Source organism: Cetorhinus maximus, chromosome 10 (genome assembly GCF_964194155.1).
Source record: "Cetorhinus maximus chromosome 10, sCetMax3.hap1.1, whole genome shotgun sequence".
Taxonomy (NCBI): domain Eukaryota; kingdom Metazoa; phylum Chordata; class Chondrichthyes; order Lamniformes; family Cetorhinidae; genus Cetorhinus; species Cetorhinus maximus.
The window spans coordinates 100,444,565-100,467,409 of record NC_135888.1 but is presented as its reverse complement, the minus strand read 5'-3'; the positions used below and the strand labels follow the sequence as shown (position 1 = coordinate 100,467,409).

The 22,845-nt window shown below is 43.9% G+C and overlaps 1 protein-coding gene across 1 annotated transcript in view; it reads left to right on the top strand.

Annotated features, from left to right (window-relative positions):
* Positions 1-22,845, top strand: part of spock1 (SPARC (osteonectin), cwcv and kazal like domains proteoglycan 1) — a 561,184-nt gene that overhangs the window by 387,100 nt on the left and 151,239 nt on the right. The window contains exon 4 of the mRNA XM_078550892.1: positions 8,542-8,656. Within this exon, the coding sequence (XP_078407018.1) occupies positions 8,649-8,656 (8 nt within the window). The 5' untranslated portion in view covers positions 8,542-8,648. The remainder of the gene's footprint in view (positions 1-8,541; positions 8,657-22,845) is intronic.

Below are 22,845 nucleotides of genomic sequence, written 5' to 3'. Positions count from 1 at the left end.
TTCTACGGATTAACTTTCTAGGCTATGTCGGATTGTTGTTTCATGTGAAGGTCTATTTTCTTCAAGACCAGTTCCAGCCAATTTTTTGAGATCAGCAGTTGGTGTGAATGCATTAATTAACTGTAGTTGGACATACCTGTCGTGGTTTTTGTAGGGTTTGGCAATGTAACAGCTGAAAGGGGTTGGAGTGGTGAGGAGTTTTACTTAATTGGTTTTGCTGAAATTATGGCTTTGCAACTGGAAAATTCACCAAATCAAGTGTCAACTCAAAATGTTTTTTGGGACAAGGCAAATTCCCACAAATCCTTCACCCCACCCTTCCAAAAATAAATGTCTTGCCTTAAACACCCTTCAGTAATTTCTAAATCCATTATGAGATGCCTGGGTGCCACTATATTTTCAGTCTAATTTCTCAAGACAGATTTTCCTCTCTTCCATGCTTGAGCATAAATAATTGCCCCAGCAAAAGCTCACTGGGGAAAAGCGATTGTGGATTATGACACATCACTAACAGAGCCGGCCCGATTTTCTGTCCAGTAATTTAAGTGGACATGAAATCATGTGGGATCCATTATGAGTGCATGGGTTTCCCTGCACAATGTCCCTCTCTGCGCTCTGACCAGGTGATATATCCAAATATGAAAGAGAAAAACCTGGCCAGAATTCATCTCCCATATAACCCACATTCAGACTTGTTTTCTGAGCTGTTCACTTTCTGCAGGACATGATAGTTTCAAAAACTATCTACCAGCTTTTGCTTGACTTCCTGGATGCATGTATGAAAATCTGCCACCATGCATTCTTGTCACTGATTTTCCTGGAACAATCCCTGTGGGACTGAACAGAATATTTTAGGAAATAATTTTTTCTAATTTAAAAAAAAATCATTCATGGGATTTGGGCATCGCTGGCTAGGCCAGCATTTATTGTTGATCCTTAATTATCCTTGAGAATGTGGTGGTGAGCCGCCATCTTGAACCGCTGCAGTCCATGTGTTGTAGGAACACCCACAGTGCTGTTAGGATGGGGGTTCCGGGGTTTTGACCCAGCAAAAGTGAAGGAATGGCAATAGTTCCATGTCACGATGGTGTGTAACTTGGAGGGGAATTTGCAGGTGGTGATATTCCCATCCATCTGTTGCACTTGTCCTTCTAGATGTTAGAGGTCAGAGCTTTGGAAGGTGCTGTCAAAGGAGCCTAGGTGAGTTGCTGCAGTGCATCTTGTAGATGGTACACATTGCTGCCACTGTGTGTCAGTGATGGAGCGAGTGAATGTTGGATGGGGTGCCAATCAAGTGGGCTTCTGTGTTCACAATGGTGTCGAGCTTCTTCAGTGTTTTGGGAGCTGCAATCATCCAGGCAAGTGGGGAATATTCCATCATACTCCTGACATGTGCCTTGTAGATGGTGGACAAGCTTTGGGGAGTTAGGAGATGAGTTACTCTCCGCAGAATTCCCAGCCTCTGACTTGTTCTTGTAACCACAGTATTTATATGGCTAGTCCAGTCCAGTTTTGGTCAATGGTAACTGCCCAGGTTGTTCATAGTGGGGGATTCAACAATAGTAATGCCATTGAACGTCAAGGGGCGATGGTTAGATTCTCTCTTGTTGGAGATGGTCATTGCCTGGCACTTGTGTGGCGTGAATGTTACTTGCCAGCCATTAGCCCAAGTGTGGATATTGTCCAGGTCTTGCTGCATTTGAATATGGACTGCTTCAGTATCAGGAGTCGTGAATGGTGTTGAACATTGTGCTATCATCAGTGAACATCCCCACTTCTGACCTTATGATGGAAGGAAGGTCATTGATAAAGCAGCTGAAGATGGTTGGGCATAGGACACTACCCTGAGGAACTCCTGCAGCAATGTCCCAGGACCGAGATGATTGACCTCCAGCAACTGCATCCATCCTTCTTCGTGCTAGGTATGACTCCAAACAGTGGAGAGCTTTCCCCCTGATGCTCATTGACTTCAGTTTTGCCAGGGCTCCATGATGCCACACTCAGTCAAATGCTGCCTTGATGTCAAGGGCAGTCACTCTCACCTCACCTCTTGAGATCAGTTTTTTGGTCCATGTTTGGACCAAGGCTGTAATGAGATCAGGAGCTTACTGGCTCTGCCAGAACCCAAATTGAGCATCAGTGAGCAGGTTATTGCTGTGTAAGTGCCACTTAGTAACATTGTCGATAACCCCTTCCATCGCTTTGCTGATGGTCGAGAGCAAACTGTTGGGTAATTGGCCAGACTGGATTTGTCCTGCTTTTTGTGGACAGGACACACCTGAGCAATTTTCCACATTGCCAGGTAGATGCTAGTTTTGTCACTATACTGGAACAGCTTGGCTAAGGGTGCAGCTACTTCTGGAGCACAAGTGTTCAGTGCTATTGATGGAACTTTGTCACGGCCCATAGCCTTTGCAGTATCCAGTGCCTACAGCTATTTCTTGATATCATGTGAAGTGAGTTGAAGTGGCTGAAGACTGGCCCCTGTGATGCTGGGACCCCAGGAGAAGGCCGAGATGGATCATCCACTCGGCACTTCTGGCTGAAGATGGCTGCAAATGTTTCAACCTTGTCTTTTACACTGATGTGAGGATGGAGATATTTGTGGAGCCTCCTCCTCCAGTGGGTTGTTTAACTGTCCATCATCATTCATGACTGGATGTGGCAGGACTGCGGAGCTGAGATTTGATCTGTTGGTTGTGGAATCGCTTAGCTCTTGTCTATCACTGCTGCTTATGCTGTTTGACATGCAAGTAGTCCTGTGTTGTAGCTTTACCAGGTTGACACCTCATTTTTAGTTATGCCTGATGCTGCTTCTGGCATGACCTTCTGCACACTTCATTGAGCCATGTTTGATCCCCTGGCTTGAAGATAATGTTAGACCGGGGGACATGCCAGGCAATGAGGTTACAGATTGTGATTGTATATAATTCTGCTGCTGCTGATGGCCCATAGCCATCTCATGGATGCCCAGTTTTGAGTTGCTAGATCTGTTCAAAATCTATCCCATTCAGCACAGTAGTAGGGCTATGCAACAAGATGGCGGGTATTCTCAATGTGAAGACAAGGCTCCACAAGGACTGAGTGATGGTCACTCCTACAGACGAGATAAGAATCTCAATAATTTTCAAATGAGTAACCCCTGCTAACATCAGAAATTTCTGGCAAGTGTTTTTAAAAGCCGAAGACAATACAGAAACATCACATTCTCTGCCATGGCACTTTCTGTGTAACTTTAGCTATACAGTGTCATAAACATCAGAATGCAATTCGACTTGCCAATGCAGTTAGTTCATATTAATGTGAGTCTTTCTTACTTATATTTTTTATAATAATTACAGCACAGGATGAAAGCTTACAAGTAATAAAGTAGCCAGCAATCCTTTAATGCAGTCAAAAATTAGGGCCTAAATTAAGTAATCTGTGGCATAAAAGTATGATTTTCTATTGGTTTACCCTCATAAGCAAGACTCGAACTTTTGGCTAAATTAGAATTTAAAATGTCTAAAAGAAATTGATTTGTAATCATCTTTTGGAGCTTTGAATTTCTCATTTTCTCCCAAGTATGGAAATGCAAACACAAATTAACTGAGTGCATTATGTTTCCAAAGCAATTTCCGCTTAAAATTCTAAATAAGATTTTCAGACCCTCTTGTCCACTTCAATTATTTCAACTGAATTCAGCTCCCTCTGCAATTTATTTTCTTTTCCTACAGCATTTCAAAGGCAGAAATTGAGAATTTAAAGTATGTGTCTCTTTCAAAGTTATTTTCCCCAAACATTATATGCAATGCGCATGAAATTATGGTGTGTAGAGTGTCTGCCCAGTTTTCTGTTGGTTTTGTAGCCTTTATTGTCTATAAGTGATTTCAATTTATTCTAGAAAAATTATAGGTTCAGAGAGTATGCTCTGTAAGTAGCCACTTTCCACAGCTCTGGCATGCTACATGGCAGCGAACTCCACAATGCTTCAAAGTAGATTTCAATGGAAAGAAAAATCAGAAGAGATGTAAATGGGCTGCTGACTCTGTCACACATTTAACACTAATGCACAGAGTTAAAATCCACCCCAGAGGTTGTAAATGAGTTTTACCTTACTGCTTTTTTTTATTTTAAATTATGTATTTATAAGTACTGCTGCCATATCAATCCAACATAAATTACTTGCCAAAAATATCAAACTTGCAAACTCCATAAGAAAATCACAGTGTTCAAAAATCATTGTGCGCAATGTTCCCTTCATATTCAATTTTTCCGTGTCATCAGCCTCTCTCAGTAAATTTGCAAGGTCATGAAACAAAGCTTTATTACTACTCATGGTAGAATTGAGAGATGAGTGAGAAATAAATGAACACTGGCCTAGAAATGTAATAATGACCATCCTACTAGCGGTCTTGTCGCCTACATTATTCGCCTTTGGAATTCAGTTTTCGGAACATTTAATGAATCATTCACCTTTGCCTCGGGCTTCCTAAAAGCCTTTGACAGAGTTTGGTGATGTGTTCTAAGCAAATCAACATCATGTACTTTAGTGTAGCTAGTGTAAAACCATCCTGTACTCTACCGCCAAACCTGTGTACATGGCTGTTAAGCAATCAAATTTTCTCTCAAACCATGCTATTTTGGCTTTAGTTACTGGCTTATCTGCCAATTAATTTTAAATATGCTCAATAATCCCCGTGTCTATCCTAAATTCCACATTGTTCATCTTCTTATCACCATTTCCTTCACATCACCTAATCTTATCCACTCTTCTACTGGCTGTTTCTTTAGATCACACATCCCTACCTCTCTACCTAAAACCTCAAGTCCTTTAAGTGCAATAGTTAAATAATTGCTCCCGAATATCCTTCACGCCTTTTAGAGGGAGTAACTTTCTTTCTCTTCTTTAAAGATTCAAGTCTAGAAAGTCAATTACGCCATGCCCATGTTTCAGGTGTAAAACTGGCACCTACGTGTCAAATGTTGAGTGACATTACATGTCTTCATTACATGCCAGAAGTTTGACACCCACCATAACGGTAAAGGCTGGAAAAGAGGCATCTGTCCTGAGACAGGATATAGAAGTATAGAAATAGGAGACCTAACACTAGTTTTGGCCTCGTTTCCAATGGGCTGCCGGGCCAGATGCATTCAGGAAACTTGGTCTATATGTAATTTAAACAGGGACCTTTCAGAAGGATGGCTGCAGCCTGCCCCCAGCAAGGCAAATTTTGAAAAATTAATTTACCTGAATGTGGAGCCAGAGGTGCAGGAGTACACTTCCTGGCTTCACTGCAGCACTGAAGACTGTTGTCAGCTCCTGCTCCGCTCTCTCCTAATCACCTTCCACACCCCAATCTTCGCCGGTGAGTAGCACTGGACAGCAGTATCTGCAGCTTCTTGATCACTTGTACATGAGGGGTATAAGCAGGCTACCCATGCAATCAGTATGTATTTTTCTTCCCTTTGAAAATAATAAATTATAGGTAGAGCAAGCCAATTGCAGTAAGTAGTACTCTATTGGGAAAGGCTGTTACACTTGCAAGTTGGTAATAGTGCAAAATGAACCCCTAAGGCATTTGCTCTGCTACTGATTGAGAATCCATAAATTGAAATGGCTGTTGGCTATGTTTTGGAAATAAAATTTTAATGTACTATGGATCAAATCTAATCTCCAAAAATAGTAATGAGTATGAGAAAGTCACTGAAAATATCAAGAGTGAAATTTTTATTTTTATATATTTTAATGCATTTTTGTGCTCATCCACACACGAAATATTCGTGATGCGGAATCCAGGTTGAGCATCAAGATCAGGTCTGTCTCCCAGGCTAGATAGAGCAATGCCATGGACAAAATTAAAACTCCCTTTACCTTGAACAACAAATACACAACAGTATGCATGTGTACTGATTTTTCCTGATTATTTGACATCCAGGACAAAATAGCATTAAAGAAAGAATATATATTTTTAAAAATGTGAAATGTATATCTATAACCATATATGCCCCTCTTACTTTGAGTTGACTTAGAGTAACAGATGTGAAAAGGAGTGTATTGTGTCTATCCCACACATTGGGTGGAACCTTGTGCCTTTGGTAGGTTTGGTGGTGGGGGGCATTTAATTGGGCGGAAGGGTAGCAAGTAGGGACCCCACCACCTTCCTGCCTCTACCCCAGTTAAGTCCATGATGTGGGCAGCCTTCTCACCCCACCACCAATTGAGGCCCTTAAGTGGGCAATTAATGTCCACTAAAGGGTCTCATCCTAATCTCCCTGGTATTAACCCAACGGGGAGTACAACAAGCAATCCTGATGTGTTTGCTTGTGGGCTCCCAGGGTGGAGGTGGGAGGGGAAGGGTGGGGTGGCTTGTTCAAAGGCACTCAGAACCTGATTAAGGGACCTGGCCTCCTATTGAAAGCTAACCCCTGCCCTCGTTGCCAACACCACTCCCCGCAACCCACCTCCCACCATCACTCGTGTGTGCCTGGGTCCCTCTTCGATCCGAAACCTCAGGTGGGTGTAGTACAGGCAACAGCCACCGCCTCTATTGTGGCACTGCTGAGTACAAAATAACTGCCAGCTTCTGATTGGGCAGCAGCTTTTGGTGGGCGGGACTTCCACTCCCTGATGTCCTTGAACCTAGGGGAAGGCTCGTCACTGGTCTATCATGTGCCCAAATAGCTCTTAATTTAGCAGGCCGGCCCTAAAAGAGACAATGCTGGTCCCTTGACGGTTCTCCAGCTAGTGGGAGAGACCCTGTTGCTTTCGTTAAATCCAGAGCCCATTAGGCAGAATATTGTGGAAGCGATGGGGTCTCAGCCACCAGCTGAAGAGCCGGTGAGACCCCCACGTCACCTCATTTAGGGAAGGCCGCCCGCATCTTGTGCCACTCAGGCACTTAATAGGCCAGCAGTGGGCCATCCCCAGGATCAAGGTCCCTCCCAACAAGAGCTGCCAGCCAACAAAGGCGGTAGCTGCTGCCAGTACAACACCCACCTAAAGCCTCAGTTTGAGGAGGGACCCAGGCACAAGTGAGGGCAAGAGAGGGATCAGCAGCAAGGGCAGGGGTTAGCTTTCTGCGGCACCCCCCTTCCCGATGCAAGGTCCCTCGATCGGGCACTGAGTGCCTTTGAATGAGGACACCCCCCCCCCCCCCCCCCCCCCCAAACCCCACCCCCTCCACCCAGGAGCCCACAAACAAACATGCCAGGGTTTGCCCGCTTAACGGTATCAAGTGGCAGTAGAGTGGGTAGGCTGTCCACAGGCCTTCCACCACGGACTTTTCAGGGAAGAAGCAGAAGGTAGCAGGGTCAGCACCCGTTACCCCCCCTCCCCCTGCCTGCTTAAATGCCCCCCTGCCACCAAACTCACCACAGGGAGAGCACAAGGTTCCACCCATTGTCTGGAGGAATGAATTTGTGCGGCATATAGGCAAAAATGCATTGTGCAGTCTACTCAACCCATCAGTCATGTCTAGGCAGCTGCTTGAAATGTAATTTGCATATTATTGTGGACAATCACTTTTAAGAAATATACCATGAGCACTCTGAGGGAATATTGCAGCAGTACTGCAACAGCAGTGGTGGTCTGAAAGAGTTGCCATTGGCACCCTTCCATCTACGTAAGATGATGACCATGTATAAATCCATTGGCGATGGGATAGTTTCATATGGTGCATTTTTGCTGATGGTTGAAGAGACCAATCCGTGAGGGGCAGTTTCTTTCATAAGCGCCACAAATGAAGCATTATCTGGTGCCATTGTGGGTTGTTGTTTTGGTGTTGGTGCCTGTTGCCAAGCCACTGATCGTTATGGTGACACCCATCAGCCCAAAGGTAATTTTCCTCTGTCATCAGCTGGTGTCTACCAGGTGCAAGAATCGATGTTTAGGGCCTTCATGTCATGCTTGCAAGCATCCTTGAAACGGAGCTTTAGGTATCTTACCGATCTCTGGCTCCAGCTACCTCACCATATAGAATGTCCTTAGGTACGCGACTATCCTCCATCCTGTGAATGTGGCCAAGCCAGCCAAGTCATCTCCGCTTTGTGAGTGCCAACATACTTGGAAGCCTTGCCTTTGAGCGTACTGCTGCATTTGTGATTTTGCCCTTCAATGAAATGCCCAGATTGGGCTGCAAACAGCGAAGATGGACGTTGTTGAGCTTCCTTTCTTGATAGCTGTAACTCATCATGTTTCACAATCATACCATAAGGTGCTGAGAACACAGGTCTCATAGCTCTGCATCTTGGTCCTAAGAGTCAGCTTGATGTTATTCCATACACGTTTTGTGAGTTGGCTAAAGATGGTAGCTGTTTTCCCTATGCATGGATCAAGTTCTTCATCAAGAGACTGATTGTCTGTTGCCATTGTTCCAAGGTAGCAAAATTTGCTAACCACTTCAAACAGTGTGTTATTTAGTGAGATCAGGGCAGAGATGTGACACCCTGTTCAAAGTGGGGACTTGCTGAGGGGTTAAATTGTCTCTGAAAGCATTTGTAAAGTTAAGTTGGTTGAATGATTTAACGCAATTTTAATTGTTATTTTCTTTTTTGTTTTAGCCCTGGATCCAACAAAAGATCCATGTCTGAAGGTGAAATGCAGTCAGCACAAAGTCTGTGTAACCCATGACTACCAAACAGCACTTTGTGTTAATCGCAAACAGCTAATGCACAGGTAGGAAAGAATTTATAACAGCTTGCATTTATAGAAAGCACCCTTGACTTTAGAAATATACCTTCAGAGTGGTTTATAGATGAGATAATTGAAACTGGGCACTCAATAAAGAAAATAGATGGAATGGATTTAAGGCGTAGTACCAGAAAAGAAGTCTTTAGTGGAATCAAAGTGGTGCCAGTATGTCATTATTGTAAATGTAGGACCTAGGGATAAAGATTCCACTGCAACACTCTTTGGCACATACAAGGAATGCATATTGCAAAATTGTGCATTTCATTCCAATATTTTCCACCCTTTAACTTTATTAGGCTGAATTTCACGGGCTGGGGTGCACTATTTTGCAATATAAATTACAAACGTGTGAAAAAAACAGTGCAGTAGACTCTTTATCCCCAGCTGTCAAGCTTCTGGATGATTTTCACTAAGAGGAAGTATATTGAATCATAGCAGAGCACAGCACAGAAGGAAGCCATTTGGCCCATCAAATTTGCAACATCTTTTTTGAAGAGCATCCAGTTAGGCCCACTCACCACACTCTTTTCCCATTTCCCTGCAATTTGTTCTCTTTCAAGTATTTATCCAATGCACTTGGAAAGTGATGACCAAATATGTTTTCACCACCCTATCAGGCTGGGCATTCCAAATCCTAATCATTCATTGCATTAGGAGTTTTTTGGTCATGTTGATTCTGGTTCTTGTGCCAATCACCTTAAATCTACTTTCTTTGGTTATCAAGCCTTCAGCCATTGGAAACGGTTTTATTTACACTTTCTAAACCCTTCATGATTTTAAATGCCTCTGTCACATCTTCTCTTAGCCTTCTTTTCTTTGTTGAGAACCCCAGCTTCTGTAGTCTATCCGGCTGACTGAAATCCCTCATCCATGCAACTGTTTTAGTAAATTTTTTCCGTATTCTTTCCAAAGCCTTCATTTCCTTCCTAAAGAATGCGCTGCCCAGAATTGGACACAGCACTCCAGATGGGGGTGGAAGTGGAAAACATATGTTTTATATACATTTATCAGAATTTTCTGGTTTTAGTATTCTCTGCCTCTGTTTGCAAAACCCAGGATTCCATATACTTTATTAACTGCTTTGGTAAGCTGTCCTGACACCTTCAATGACTTGTACATAAACACTCTGAGGCATCTCTTTTCTTGCACCCCACTTAAAATTGTACCATTTCGCTCATATTTTTAGTCATAAGAGCATAAGGAAGAGCATCTGGATAGGCTATTAGGTCCTTTGAGTCTTCTCTACCTGTACAATTATGGCTGATCTTCTGCATCAAATCCAACTTTCTGCCCTATCCCCTTATCATAAAATCACAGAATTACAGAATTTTAATGACACAGAAGGAGGCCATTCAGCCCATCGTGTCTGCACCGGCTCTCCAAATGAGCGCTATGACCTAATACCATTGCCCTGCCTTTTCCCCGTACCCCTGCACTTTGCTTCTATTCAAATAATCATCTAATACCCTCTTGAATGCCTCGGCTGAACCTGCCTCCACCACACTTCCAGGCAGTACATTCCAGACTCGAACCACGCATTGTGTGAAAAAGATTTTTCTTATCCCTTAATTCCCTTAGTACCCGAAAATCTATTGACCTCTGCCTTGAATATACACAATACCGAGCATCCGCAACTCTCTTGGGTTGAGAATCCAAAGATTCATAACCCTCTGAGTGAAGACGTTTCTCCTTATCTCAGTCCTCAATGGCTGACCCCCTATTCTGAGACTGTTGGGCTGAATGTTTGTCCCCCGACGCTGAGCAAACCAGCGTTGGGAGGACCAAATGGGAAGCAAGCAAGAACACAATTACATACTTGGCATCCAATTCCTGTTACCCACCATATCCCTCGGGTCAGAAAATGGGACAGGTTGCAACCCAGCACACACTTAAAAGTGAAATTGTGTTTGCTATATAAATCTTAATTCAAGCTTCCCTTAGGTTGCCATTTTTTTGGAGGCTGGTGGGTTCCTGAAGGCTGTGGGAACCACACCAGGTAAGTTAGTTCACAAACTTTGGGGGAAGCCTGCAGTGGAGCTGGGAATTTTTTGGCGGACAAGTTTAAAAGCTTGTATCAACTTCAATTGTCATAATTATTTGATGTTTGAAAAGTTACATATGTTATTAATGCAGTGTTTGATCATAGGGTTCTGTTCTTAAAAAGGTAAGACACCACTTAATTGACCAGCACTGTGTAAGGGTTTAGATCCATTAGAGACCATTCCCCAGTTGATAAGGTGCTCTTCTACATTCTACAGTACGGAGAATCAGATATGAAATATATATAGTGGTTTGATTTTCACATTGATTTAATGTTCTGACAGCTGCTGAGCTTTTGAAGCGCTCTTCCAGGATCCACTAGGTATAGAAGTTATCTAATAACTAGTTATATAATAAGACTGGCAAGTCATTGAAATGCTCATGAAATTAAAAAGAAACAATCAGCCATTCAAAGTTCCCTTTAACAAAAATTACATTGTTAAAACTGTCAAACACAGGCAGTTGAAGTCCCATTGAAAAAAAAACCTTTAATCCATTTAGCATCTCCTAAACAAGTGGGCATTGAAAAATCCCTTCAAAGAAAGACACACTTATTTGAAACTCATAAAACTGCCAATCAAAGCTAGCAATCTAATTCAGGCTGTGTAAACACCCTTTCTAGCACTGAATGTATTAGTGAGTCTTGGAGTTCAGCCTAACATTCATAATGAGGACATGTGAAAAAACAGATGTCTGCACTCAGGTTTACCTCTTACTTCCCCAAGAATTTTCTTATAAGACACATCAATCGTAAAGTTATTTATTTCTGTAGGGACCACCCATAAGTATTCTATAGTCCTCTGGAGAATTCTCCTCAGCTCCAGCTATTCTCAAGAAGTAAAACTGTCATTTACCATCTATTGACTGTGGATGCCTCAGTCCCTTGCTCTGGTTACTTTTTCAATAATTCCCAAAATAATCTGTGTGTTTCTTTCTTTACCACAAGACTCTGTAGGGACCACTGTAGATTCTCCCATTAATGTCAAACTAGGAAATATTCAAGCTTCTGTTCCCTCACAAAATTCAAATTGATATTAAGCCTCACTCACATTCCAGGCAGTTAATGATGAAGTTAATTATCTGCTCTGCTTACAGCACAGGCATAGCTAACTATCTTTACTTCGGCTGTCTCTTAGTAAGCTGCAAGCCACACGAGGTCTTTTTTTTTATTCATTCATGGGATGTGGGTGTCACTAGTAAAGCCAGCATTTATTACCCATCCCAAATTGCCCTTGTTCAGAGGGCACTTTTTAAGTGTCAACCACGTTACTGTGGGTCTGGAGTCACATGTAGGCCAGACTAGGTGAGGACAGCAGATTTCCTTCCCTAAAGGACATTAGTGAACAAGATGGGTTTTTTCAACAGTTGACAATGGTTTCATGGTCACCAGAAACTGAAACTAACTGCCAAACTGCGACTAATTGTCTCAGCAAAAACATCCAGATAAATTGAAACCAGAGGATCCCCCAAGGCTCCACCCAACTCCATGACAAGGCAGCCTTCTCTGAGATGTCCTTAAACTGACCTTTAGATTAATTATCCCTCATTTACGATTTCTTCTTGGATCTGGTGGAGTAAATGGGTTTTACAACCTTTCAGGGTTCACTAAATTCTTTTAAACTAATTTAGCCCTAACTCCCAAAACAAAACATCTCTCTGGAAATGCCACTACCTCAAGGATTGCAGACATCACATTGCCAGCTCTTTAGCTAAGTAAGCCCACTTGCTGTTTCATATCTCTGTCTCTTCTATTCTGACTATATTAAGTAAACATGGGTCACTTTTTGAACTGCCATTTCTTTAGGTGTCCTGGCAATCTCTAAAGCCCAGCATTTTAATTACCTTGCCTTTCTAGCTGTTAACCTCAAGGCAACTTGGCCCCAATCTTTTAAGTGTAATAGACTCCAAGCTTACTTCAATTGCATTTATCTAATTTTCTACAATTAAACTTCAATTCCCAAAACTAGGAATTATGCACTAAAACACATAACGTAGATGTTCACAACAATATTTTCAGCCACATCAAAGTAATTTTTTTTCTTCCATTCCCACTGCACCAGCGAGCATTTTGTTTTCTTAATTCTCTCACAAACTATCCTTTTGTTTTCCCACGCCAAAACTGTTATATATCTCTCTGAAGTTGGTGCAAGTTGGTGCACTGACAAATCAATTAGTTCAAGTTAAAAATGCTATTTTATTATTACTCAGAGACAGAAATAACACAGAAGCAAAATGGACCGATCAAGAGCTTGAATGCTGCAAAAGAATACTTCATCTCTGAAGAATGCTTTATAGCAATTTCAAAACAGTAGAAGTTCCACACCTGGGAAGTTATCTGCAGTAAAGTTTTAACTTGGAACATGCATCCCTAATGAGAAGCTTTTTTCGTGACAAAAGCACTTCATGGCATCCCTTGTTAATGTGCTGTCCATACAATAATTTTACAAATAAAGAACTGGCAGGCAGGGACTCTCATTCTAGCTACTGCCCTCTCTCTCTTCCCATTAGTCCAAACAGTGAGAAAAGGCAGATTAAAAGTTACCTTCACAATTGCTCAAAACAGCAAGAAAAAGGCTACCTGCCCGGTTTTCAAATCTCTAAAGGCAACACTACCAAAAGAGTTAAGAATCCTTTTCCTGATGGAATAGCCTTTACACACAATTTTAAATGGTCTTAGTGCTGGCAAACTACAAGTTATCTTTATCGCCTGGCATAAAGCATTGCCTAGTTGAAGCATATCTACTTAAAAATTGCATGGACATCTAAGTGATGTAATTGGTGGGAGGGTAATTGCACCTTGTTTGGTACTTCCAGAGCCAGTAAAAAACCTGATTGTAAACTTGGATGGGGCATTAAGTTGGTGTAATCTGATATAATGGTTCTTCTCTTTTTACCAGTAAGTTATTCTCACTTTTAGCACTCTAACTGGGCATGACCAATTGGAAAGCTAACCCATGGACAGAAATTTGCGCTGAGCAGGCGGGCGCATGCCCGACCCACTCAAGCGTAAAATGACACACGATGACGTCAGGTGAACATCCTGATGTCATTGCGCACTCACATGATATTACGGTTGGCAGGCATGCGTGGGAGTTGGCAGTGTGCCCACTGACAATTAACAGGCCTATTAAGGCCATGAAAGATATAATTGAATGAAATTTTTCACTGCCCATCCAGCCTTACAGTTGGCGGGCAGGCGAAAAGGCCAAGCGGCCTTTGAATGTTTTAGGAAACCTCATCCATGGACGGGATGATGTTTCCAACAGCAAATTAAAAATCGAATAAAAATGTTTAAATTTCACTTATAACATGTCCCTGCTCATGTGATAGATGGGACATGTTTTTAACATTGCTAAGTTTTTTAATTCTGATATTTTAAATCTTCAGCTCCCTGAGGCAGCTCTGTGCCTCAGGGAGCTTTCATTGCACGCACTCACGTGCATGTGTGAGCTTCCACGCTCGCCCTCCTCCTACCCCCACCCCGGCAACGCTAAGCGCTGCAGCGCGCTTTTCACAGTGGCTGGCCGTTAATTGGCCAGTCAGTGTGAAATCAAAGTCGGGGCCCGATCACGGGCGGTGGTTGGCTTTGTGACCGCTCCTTGGCCTGCCTGCCTGACAAGGTAAAAATCCTGGCCCATGTGTCACAGATATAGTAATCCCTTTCTGACAGGAAATGATCTTGCTCATACTGCATGCTAATATTTACGAGGGTTGAATTTCCTGTGGGCCCATTCCACTGATAAAAGTGTAATTGGTTGAGACTTCTGATTTCCTGTTGTTTGTGTCTCAGTTCACTTCCTGGGGCCAGGACTATGAAAGTGATAGAAATTCTAATAGCTTGTGGTTCACCGTGTCCAGAAAACATAAAATAAGCCTTCTCAGAATGAAGTAGTAAGCAATTGGAAGTGCATTCTATCTTTGATAAAGTAGGCCGCACTAATACGTGGTCCTTGAGCTGTACGTTTTCTTTAAATCTGTTTATCTTTTAGAGATGGTGCCATACTGAATTGAAATTATTGACAGGGTTACAGAGCTTTTTTTATTTATTATTTGATATTCATGGGCAGGATTTTACGCTCCCCCCACTGGCGGGTTTGAAGATGGGGGAGCACATACAATCCAGCGGATGCTGTTCCTGCCGCCAACTCATACCCCCTCCCTGCACTGCATTAAATTTTACAGGGAGGGTGAGGGAGACTTTGGGTGGCCTGCCCATTCTTGGGCCCATTGAGGCCCTTAAGTAGCCAAATAATGGCCACTTAAGGGCCTGATTTCACCCACACTGCTGCTCCCCACCGCCGCCCCCCCGCCTCCCCCCCCCAGCCCCATGTGTTTGCTCTTCAGATTTCTGAAAAGCTCTTTTATTTCTTTAAGCTAAAAATTGATAGCTGCAGTGCTAAATAAATGTAAATATCACAGTTGACTCCATGAAGAGACTTTTATTCTGATTAGTTAAAGGTTCTGTTGTCATTTTAAAATGACTGGGCGTGGTCTATCAGGGCTCTTTTATAAAAGAGGAAAATTAGCTGCAGAACTCATGCACTAAAACTACAACATATGAAATTTGTAATTGTGTGTACTGGTGACTAATGTGTTGATTAACTCTTGAAATTATAGTTCTAACCTATAATTTCTAGCATTACATTTATACTAATACTCAGCTGCACAATGGGTGAACGTTTCCTTTGTGCTTTAAATTGTAGCAAAGCCATGCTTCTGTTTATAAAGAACAGGTTTATGATTTTTTTTATACCTAACACACAGAGGAAACCTTCAGCCACATCCCCCTGGCTCCTTCTAGCATTACTTCCCTTCTTTCTCTGCCCTGCAAAGAACTCTCTCCCAATTCATTTACAACTGCACTTTCAAAATCCCAATGGTCTAACCTGTGGCCCTCCATTCACTACAGCATCTCTGCAGCTGCTGATCTGTTCAACCGCACCCTCAGCTCCACCTTTGATGCCCAAGTTCCCATTAAATCCATTACTCGCTCTCACCCTGGACCTTCTCTGGTATGGCCCTCATCTCTGTTCTCTTAGGAACGCAGACTTGAATGGATATTGTAGACAACTAGTTTATCCATTCCCTATTAGATCACATTCAGTGGTACTGAGTCCTCCTCTCACCTGTCAAAACTATTCACTGTTCCAGGATTATCCTGAAACGTAAAGATAACCCCCGGCTCTTTTCTCTGCGGCAGTCTTCTTAAACCCCTTTTCCCTGCCTCCTCCACTGCCACCTTCAAAAACAAGTGTGAGGAACCCATGGACTTCTTTGTCACGAAGATTGAGACCATCCGATCAGTTGCCTCCACTGCCTCCTCCCCTTCTCCTAGCCCACTGGGTCAAATTTCTTCTAAGGTTTATCATTGCCTTAGCCTGAACTTACATCTTTCTCTAGCTTCTTTCCTATCTCCCTCATGTCCTCATTGGACTTATCCTGTCCAGGAGACACACCTCTTTGTCCCTCGACTCTAATCCCACTAAACTGTTGGCCACCCCACTTCCCTTCCTGGTCCCCATGTTAGCTGATATTGTTAGCAGTTCTCTCTCTACAGGTATTTTCTCTCCTATAAATCTGGCATCATCCTACCCCACCACGCACCCCACTCAAAAAAACACTTGACCTCCTCCAGCAGTACAAGCTACCAGCTTGTCTCCAAACTCCCTTTCTTCTCAAGTCCCTGGATGGACTGATGGCCCCTGAATTTGTGCCCCACTTTCCTGGATCTCTATGTTTGGATCGCTCCAAATAGATTTGACTCCTATCCAAGTCCCAAATGACATTCTATGTAACCTTGACTGTGGTAAACTATCCCTCCTTATCCTTCTCAACCTCCTCCAGCAGGATCTCTTCTAGAGTAAGAAGCTAAAGAATCCCAAGATAAAACCACAATAACAGAGAATATTGTATCACCTTGGGTCCTTTTGGAGTGAATGTCCTGAGGTCATGAAAGTTGCTGCATAAATACAAGTATTTTTCTGCTAAACTCTAAAGTTCTTGGGAGCAGCCTACATTTGGCCTTCCATCTTTTCAACTTTTTACGTGTGAAGCACATATTTCAGCACTGTGATAATATGACGGAAGAATTTCTGCTGGGCCCTTATGTCAATAATATAACAAGCTAGAGAAGGGAATAAAGTAGTTAATCATTTTTATTTCCCTCATGTGTATCTGGATGAGAGAAATGTGAATGACGATATAATGCATTCTTTTTGCCTTCCACAAGAAGCATATGGAATAAGGAAACAACATGAAATGTCTACAACTCCTTCTTTTAAGCTGCTTGGCCCTTGTGAGTTAGAGACTCTGAAGGATTACTGTTTGACCTGGTACTATTGACTAAGCACTAGCAGCTCTGATACTAATTAAGCTACTGCTTTCAACAGACAGTGGTAAAATTGTACAATCCAATTAGCTCTGAAAATGATGGACAGAAAAGCTAAAAGCTACTGCTCAGCACAATCAATAACATGTAACTGGAGAGTACTTGAATGGTTCAATTGGATCCTGGATTCACCTGGATAATGTGGCAACGCGAATGCTGCCGCCAAATTGTAATCAACTGGGAATTATTTCAAATTGGATATGAATTGTATTGATAATTTTAATGTAATTTAATAGCACGAAATTTGTAATCTGAGATTCATCTAAAAGACTTGCTTCCAATTGAAGATGATCAGGAGCCACATCTTTTAAAGCGCCACGGTTTGGAGCCAATTGTTTCCATTGTAATGTGTGAATGCTGAACTTGGTAATCCTGAAAAATTATGGGGAGAATTTTCATGTCAACGTGCGGGGCCCATCCCCCACACGCCGACACGTAAAATGACATGCGGTGATGTCACCGCTGGTCATTCAGATCTTCCATTCGGTGGGCGCGCGCCAGAGGCGGCTGCGCACCCGCCAAACTGTCAAAGGCCTGTTAAGGCCATTAATAAACCAAATAAACTAATTCTCAACGCTGCCTGTCCAACCTTAAGGTTGGCGGGCAGGCGAAGAGCCCAAGCGGCCTTCGCGTTTTTCATGAAACCTCATCCACGGGCGGGATGAGGTTTCATGAAGGTTTCATTAAATTAATAAATAAATTTTGCTCATTTCATAAACATGTCCCAGCTCATGTGCTTCACGCCTCAGGCAGATTTCTGCGCTTTTTCGCACGCGTATGCGAAAGAGTGCAGGCCCCGACTCTCCCTCCTCCCCCCCCCGCCCACACAGGTAGCGCTGACAGCTACCAGGCGCATGTCACGTTGGGCGGGCCTTAATTGGCCCGCCCAGGTAAAATGGTGGCGCACAGCCGAGCACGGGTGATGATCGGCTCCGTGCCCGCTCCCAACCGGCCCGCCCGACAGGGAGAAAATTCTCCCCATGACATTTTTTATGTTTTCACTGATCAAGTCACAATAAATGCCAATCGTTCCTTGAATGTATGTATAGCACTCAATTTTCCACAATGGTTGGAGTCAACATCAAGTGTAGATTTCAAGTAAAACAGGGTTAGAGGGTAAGATATAATTAAACCAATGCATGCAAACATAATTCTGTTGTTATTTTAAAATCATTTGTTCTGCCTTTATTTACCAACACCCATCTAACTATTTATTTTCAGATTTGAGGGTTGCTATTGGCTTATCAGCATCTCTAAAGTTGTACGCTACCTTTTTGCTAGTTTTCTAGGTCAAACTTAATTGGTTAACAGAATTACTGAGATCCTTTGAACATGCAAACACATTTTCTGCCTAATTAGCTAGTGGCAATGATAGCCAGCTTTGAGCTAAATAAGCCTAGTTACTATTTTTCCCATTACGTGTCATCTTATTTTAATGTCTTTTGAACCTAAATCAAAATAAGCTTATAGTTATTGCAGACCATTTTTGTATTAATAAATACACTTGAGACTAATTAAAGTTATGTGTGTACTTGGGGGAGAGAGGGGTCATGTAACTTTGAATGATTCTCTGAATGCAAAGAGAGGAAAGGATTGGAAGTGTAAAGAGCAGATGAGGTAGTAGGAATTTCAGATCTTTAAATTTACATTTTCCACAACTGATTCAATTTATGTCCTAATTAAAAACAATGTACTTTAGAATGTTTCTAATTACTCTCTTTTAAGTTATTTGCTGTCCAAGAGATTAAAGTTTGGGGTTTCTTTAGGGTTCCTTTAGTTCAGACTTTGTAGCTGCTGTTGCATTAAAATAGTAAGTAGAAGTATATTATCAAGATTTTAAGAAATTTCCACTTACACATGCTTAGCAAATACATAGAAATAGATAGAAATTATTACACAGAAACAGGTCATTTGGCCCAACTAGTCCATGTTGGTATTTATTCTCCACACAAGCAAATAGTCCAGGTCACATTACCAGCCCTCTTCACAAAGCCCTTGTTCCCCTGTTCCCTTCAGTCACCTAGTCAACCTAATCTTGGATGTTGACATAGGGCAAGATTTTTAGGTCGTTATGCGGGAGCAATCAGTGGGCCTGGGAGCGGCCGGGGAACAGACCACCGCCTGTGATTGGTCTCCAACCGCGATTTCATGCTGGCTGGCCAATTAACAGCCAGCCAGTGTAAAATGCGCACTGAAATACTCAGCACTGACGGAGTAGGGGAGGGAGGAGGCAGGCGCTGGTGTAAGTGTGAGTGCGGAATGAAAACTCCCTAAAGGCAGGGAGCTGAAGAATTTAAAACCAATAAATAAAGATTTTAAAATCCAGAAAAAAATGTCCATGCATCACAATCAGTCACCCTGAACATATACACATGATGCAAATTCTGTCCATACGTTTTTTTTTATATTTAATAACGGAAACCTCATACTGTCCTTGGATGAGGTTTCGTCAAAGATGTAAAGTCCCCCTGGCCGATTGGCCCGACCGCCAACCGTAACCATGAAAAATCAGGAACAATTGGAACATTAACGGGCTTAATTGCCCTCTTAATTGTCGGTGAGCGCGTTTCCGACTTTTGCACGTGCCCGCCGACCAAAATATCATGCGAGTGCGGGATGATGTCGGGACGCTTGCCCGATGTCATCACGCGCTACTTTACGCTCGAGTGGGTCAGGCGCACGTCCACATGCCAAGCTAAAAATTCTGCCCTTGGTTTCCGTCTCAACCACTAACCCTGGAAGTGAACTCCAGTCTTGACAACACTGTGTAGTTTCTCTTGTTCTCCGATCTAAATCTCTTATTTTTAACCTTTTATCTGTATTGCCTCGTTCTAGACCCTCTATAGACTGGAAACTGTCTGTACCTTTCTACCCACCCTTTCATAGTTTTAAGCACTTCTATTGTATCTCCACGTACGTTCTAATGAAAAAAGTTTTGCTTTGAATTTACATTTCCTCGTGCTAATATCCTGGTGAATACGCACTGTTCCAACTCTAAAGGCTCAATATCTTTCGGCCAGGATTTTACAGTCGGCGTGTGGGGGCAGGCCTGACATGCCGGTGCATAAAATGGTGCATGATGACGTCGGGCGTGCGTCCCGATGTCACTGCGCACCATCGCAATATTTCGGAAGGCGGGCGCACTATGAGTACGGATGTGCACCTGCCATTAATTAACGGGCCAGTTAAGGCCCTTGAGGCAGCAATTGATTTCCGTTTTGCGCAGCCCGTGCAATTTTCAGGGCATTGCTCGGGCGCAATGGGCAGGCGGGTAGGCCACATTTTCAAAAACCTCATCCATGGGCGGGATAAGAAGGGTGAGTGGTCTCGCTAATGCGAGTTGTTAGAACTTTAGTTTATTACTTACTGCTACTTGCTTGTGTGAACAGGACAACTTCATTTCGCTTCGGAGCTGCTTTGACAGAAATAACAGGCTTTATTTCAGGACTCTGGAGGAATCATAACACCTGGGACCTTCCAGGTATCAGGTAGCCTTCCTTTACCCTGGGAATGGGGATTGTGGTCTCCACTGGAGGCATCTCTTCTGAGGAGCAAGAGAGGGCCAGAAGGGGGAGGAGGCCAGGAGTCCCTATTCAGTCTCCAGGGGAGCCACCTGTGGGAGGACTGGCGCAGGTACAAGGGGTGCAGGGCCAACAGGAAGTGCAAGGCAGAAGGGGCCGCAGAAGACACTGTTATCCTGCTGCCAGGGTTTACAGGCAGCGATGCAGCTACCTCAATATGTCTGAGGTGTAGTGCCGAAGGAGGCTCCGCCTCAAAGGAAACAGTGACCTCCATCTGTCAAATGATCGGCCCTGAGATCAGCTCCAACTGTGCAGGTGGACACCCCATACCAGTGGCACTGAAGGTCACAGTGGCCCTCAACTTCTATGCCTCTGGCTCTTTCCAGGGGTCAGTGAGTGATCTTTGTGAAGTCTCTCAATCAGCTGTCCACACTTGTGTCAAGCTGGTGACAGATGCTCTGTTCAGGCGTGCATTGACTTTCATTCAATACCGCACGGACGAGGCCAGCCAGGCAGAGCGAAACAGAGGCTTTACCACGATTGCTGGGTTCCCCTGCATCCAGGGTGCAATAGACTGCACACATGTGGCCATCAAGGCGCCAGCAGGTGAGCCCGGAGCCTTCATCAACAGGAAGGGCTTCCACTCCATGAACGTGCAGATAGTGTGTGACCATAGGATGCAGATTCTGCAAGTCTGTGCAAGGTACCCTGGCAGTTCCCATGACCCTTACGTCCCAAGATATTCCCAGGTGCCGAGGTTCTTCAGTGCTCCAGCCCAGCTGGATGGATGGTTGCTGGGTAACAAGGGTTATCCCCTCAAAAGGTGACTTGTGATGCCTCTCCGCCATCCAAGAACAGAGGCCGAGCAGCGGTACAATAGGAGCCACGCCTCCACAAGGGCGGTGGTAGAGAGAACCATTGGTCTTCTCAAGATGCACTTCCGATGCCTGGACCGTTTAGGGGGCGTACTCCAATACCCCCAGATCGTGTGTCACTGATAGTGGTTGCATGTTGTGCTCTCCACAATCTGGTGCCGGAAAGGGGGGATGCAGTGGAGGAAGAAGATGTTGACAATGTTGATGATGTAGTGAGTCCGAGGACAGGCACACTCAGGAGAACTCGGAGGGGATAGATGCTGACCTGGGCAACGTGCAGGGGGGCAGGGACACCTGGGAGACTTTGATCCAATGTTCCTTCAGCTAGCCCACCAAAGATGAACCACTACCACATGCCAGGGCTGCAGGCTCCATACTCGATACCTGAGAGCAACATTTGCTTGATCAACAACATGCTCTATGTGTCATTTCAATAAAGCTCAATGACAAACAAGTCACTCATAACATCATGGGTTACCCTCCACCTGCAGAACTAATGAAGCACCCAGAGGCTTGTTGAAAACAAACACATTTACTGGTGTGGAGCCTGGCATACAAAAATCAAATTAAATGTAAAGATATTCAACATCACACCAACTTATAAAAAACTTAAAAGTGGGGCAAAAAAATATCACCAGTGATAAGCCTATTTGTGCCTAAGGTAATTTACATTTGCATTTGCGGGTGCTCCCCGCTCGCTGGCACCAGCATTGGAGACAACCTGCTCATTCTGCTGTCCTGTTGGCTTCGATGATCTTGGCGGGTGTTCTCTGGCCCATGGAGCCTGTTCTGGCCCCGCCTGAGAGGGAATGGCCAGTGACATGGCTGGCATCTCCCCAGTCGCTGCAGCCTCATCAGATGCCACGGTCACTGGCAGAGAGGCAGAGGAGCTGCTGTCCTCATCCGGAGCGCCCTGAGAGGAATCTGCAGAGACGACAGGCAGCTCGTGCGCCAACGTCAGGTCACTTTGGACCTCCCTGCTCATCATTGATGGATGGGTACCAAGCTGGGATATTGGGTGCCAATCCATCTCCCACATTGACAGTGACCACCTGAGGTCATTGCCGGTGTGAGGGCTTCCAGTTCCGAGCGCATCCCCAGGAATCCCTGATTGAGCTTCTGGAGCAGCCTCTCCATGAGAGTCGCCACTCTCTCCATGGAGGAGGCAGTGAGCTCGCCCATGAGGGTCATTGCATTGCTCACGCTCCACATGGACTCCTCCATCACTTACACCATGGCACGCTTTCCCTCACGTATCTCCGCCAGATCTTCCTACACACCCTGCTGGACTTCCAGCATCTGCTGCCTTAGGGACCACTCCAGAGGCACATCATCAGCCACCGACTGAGC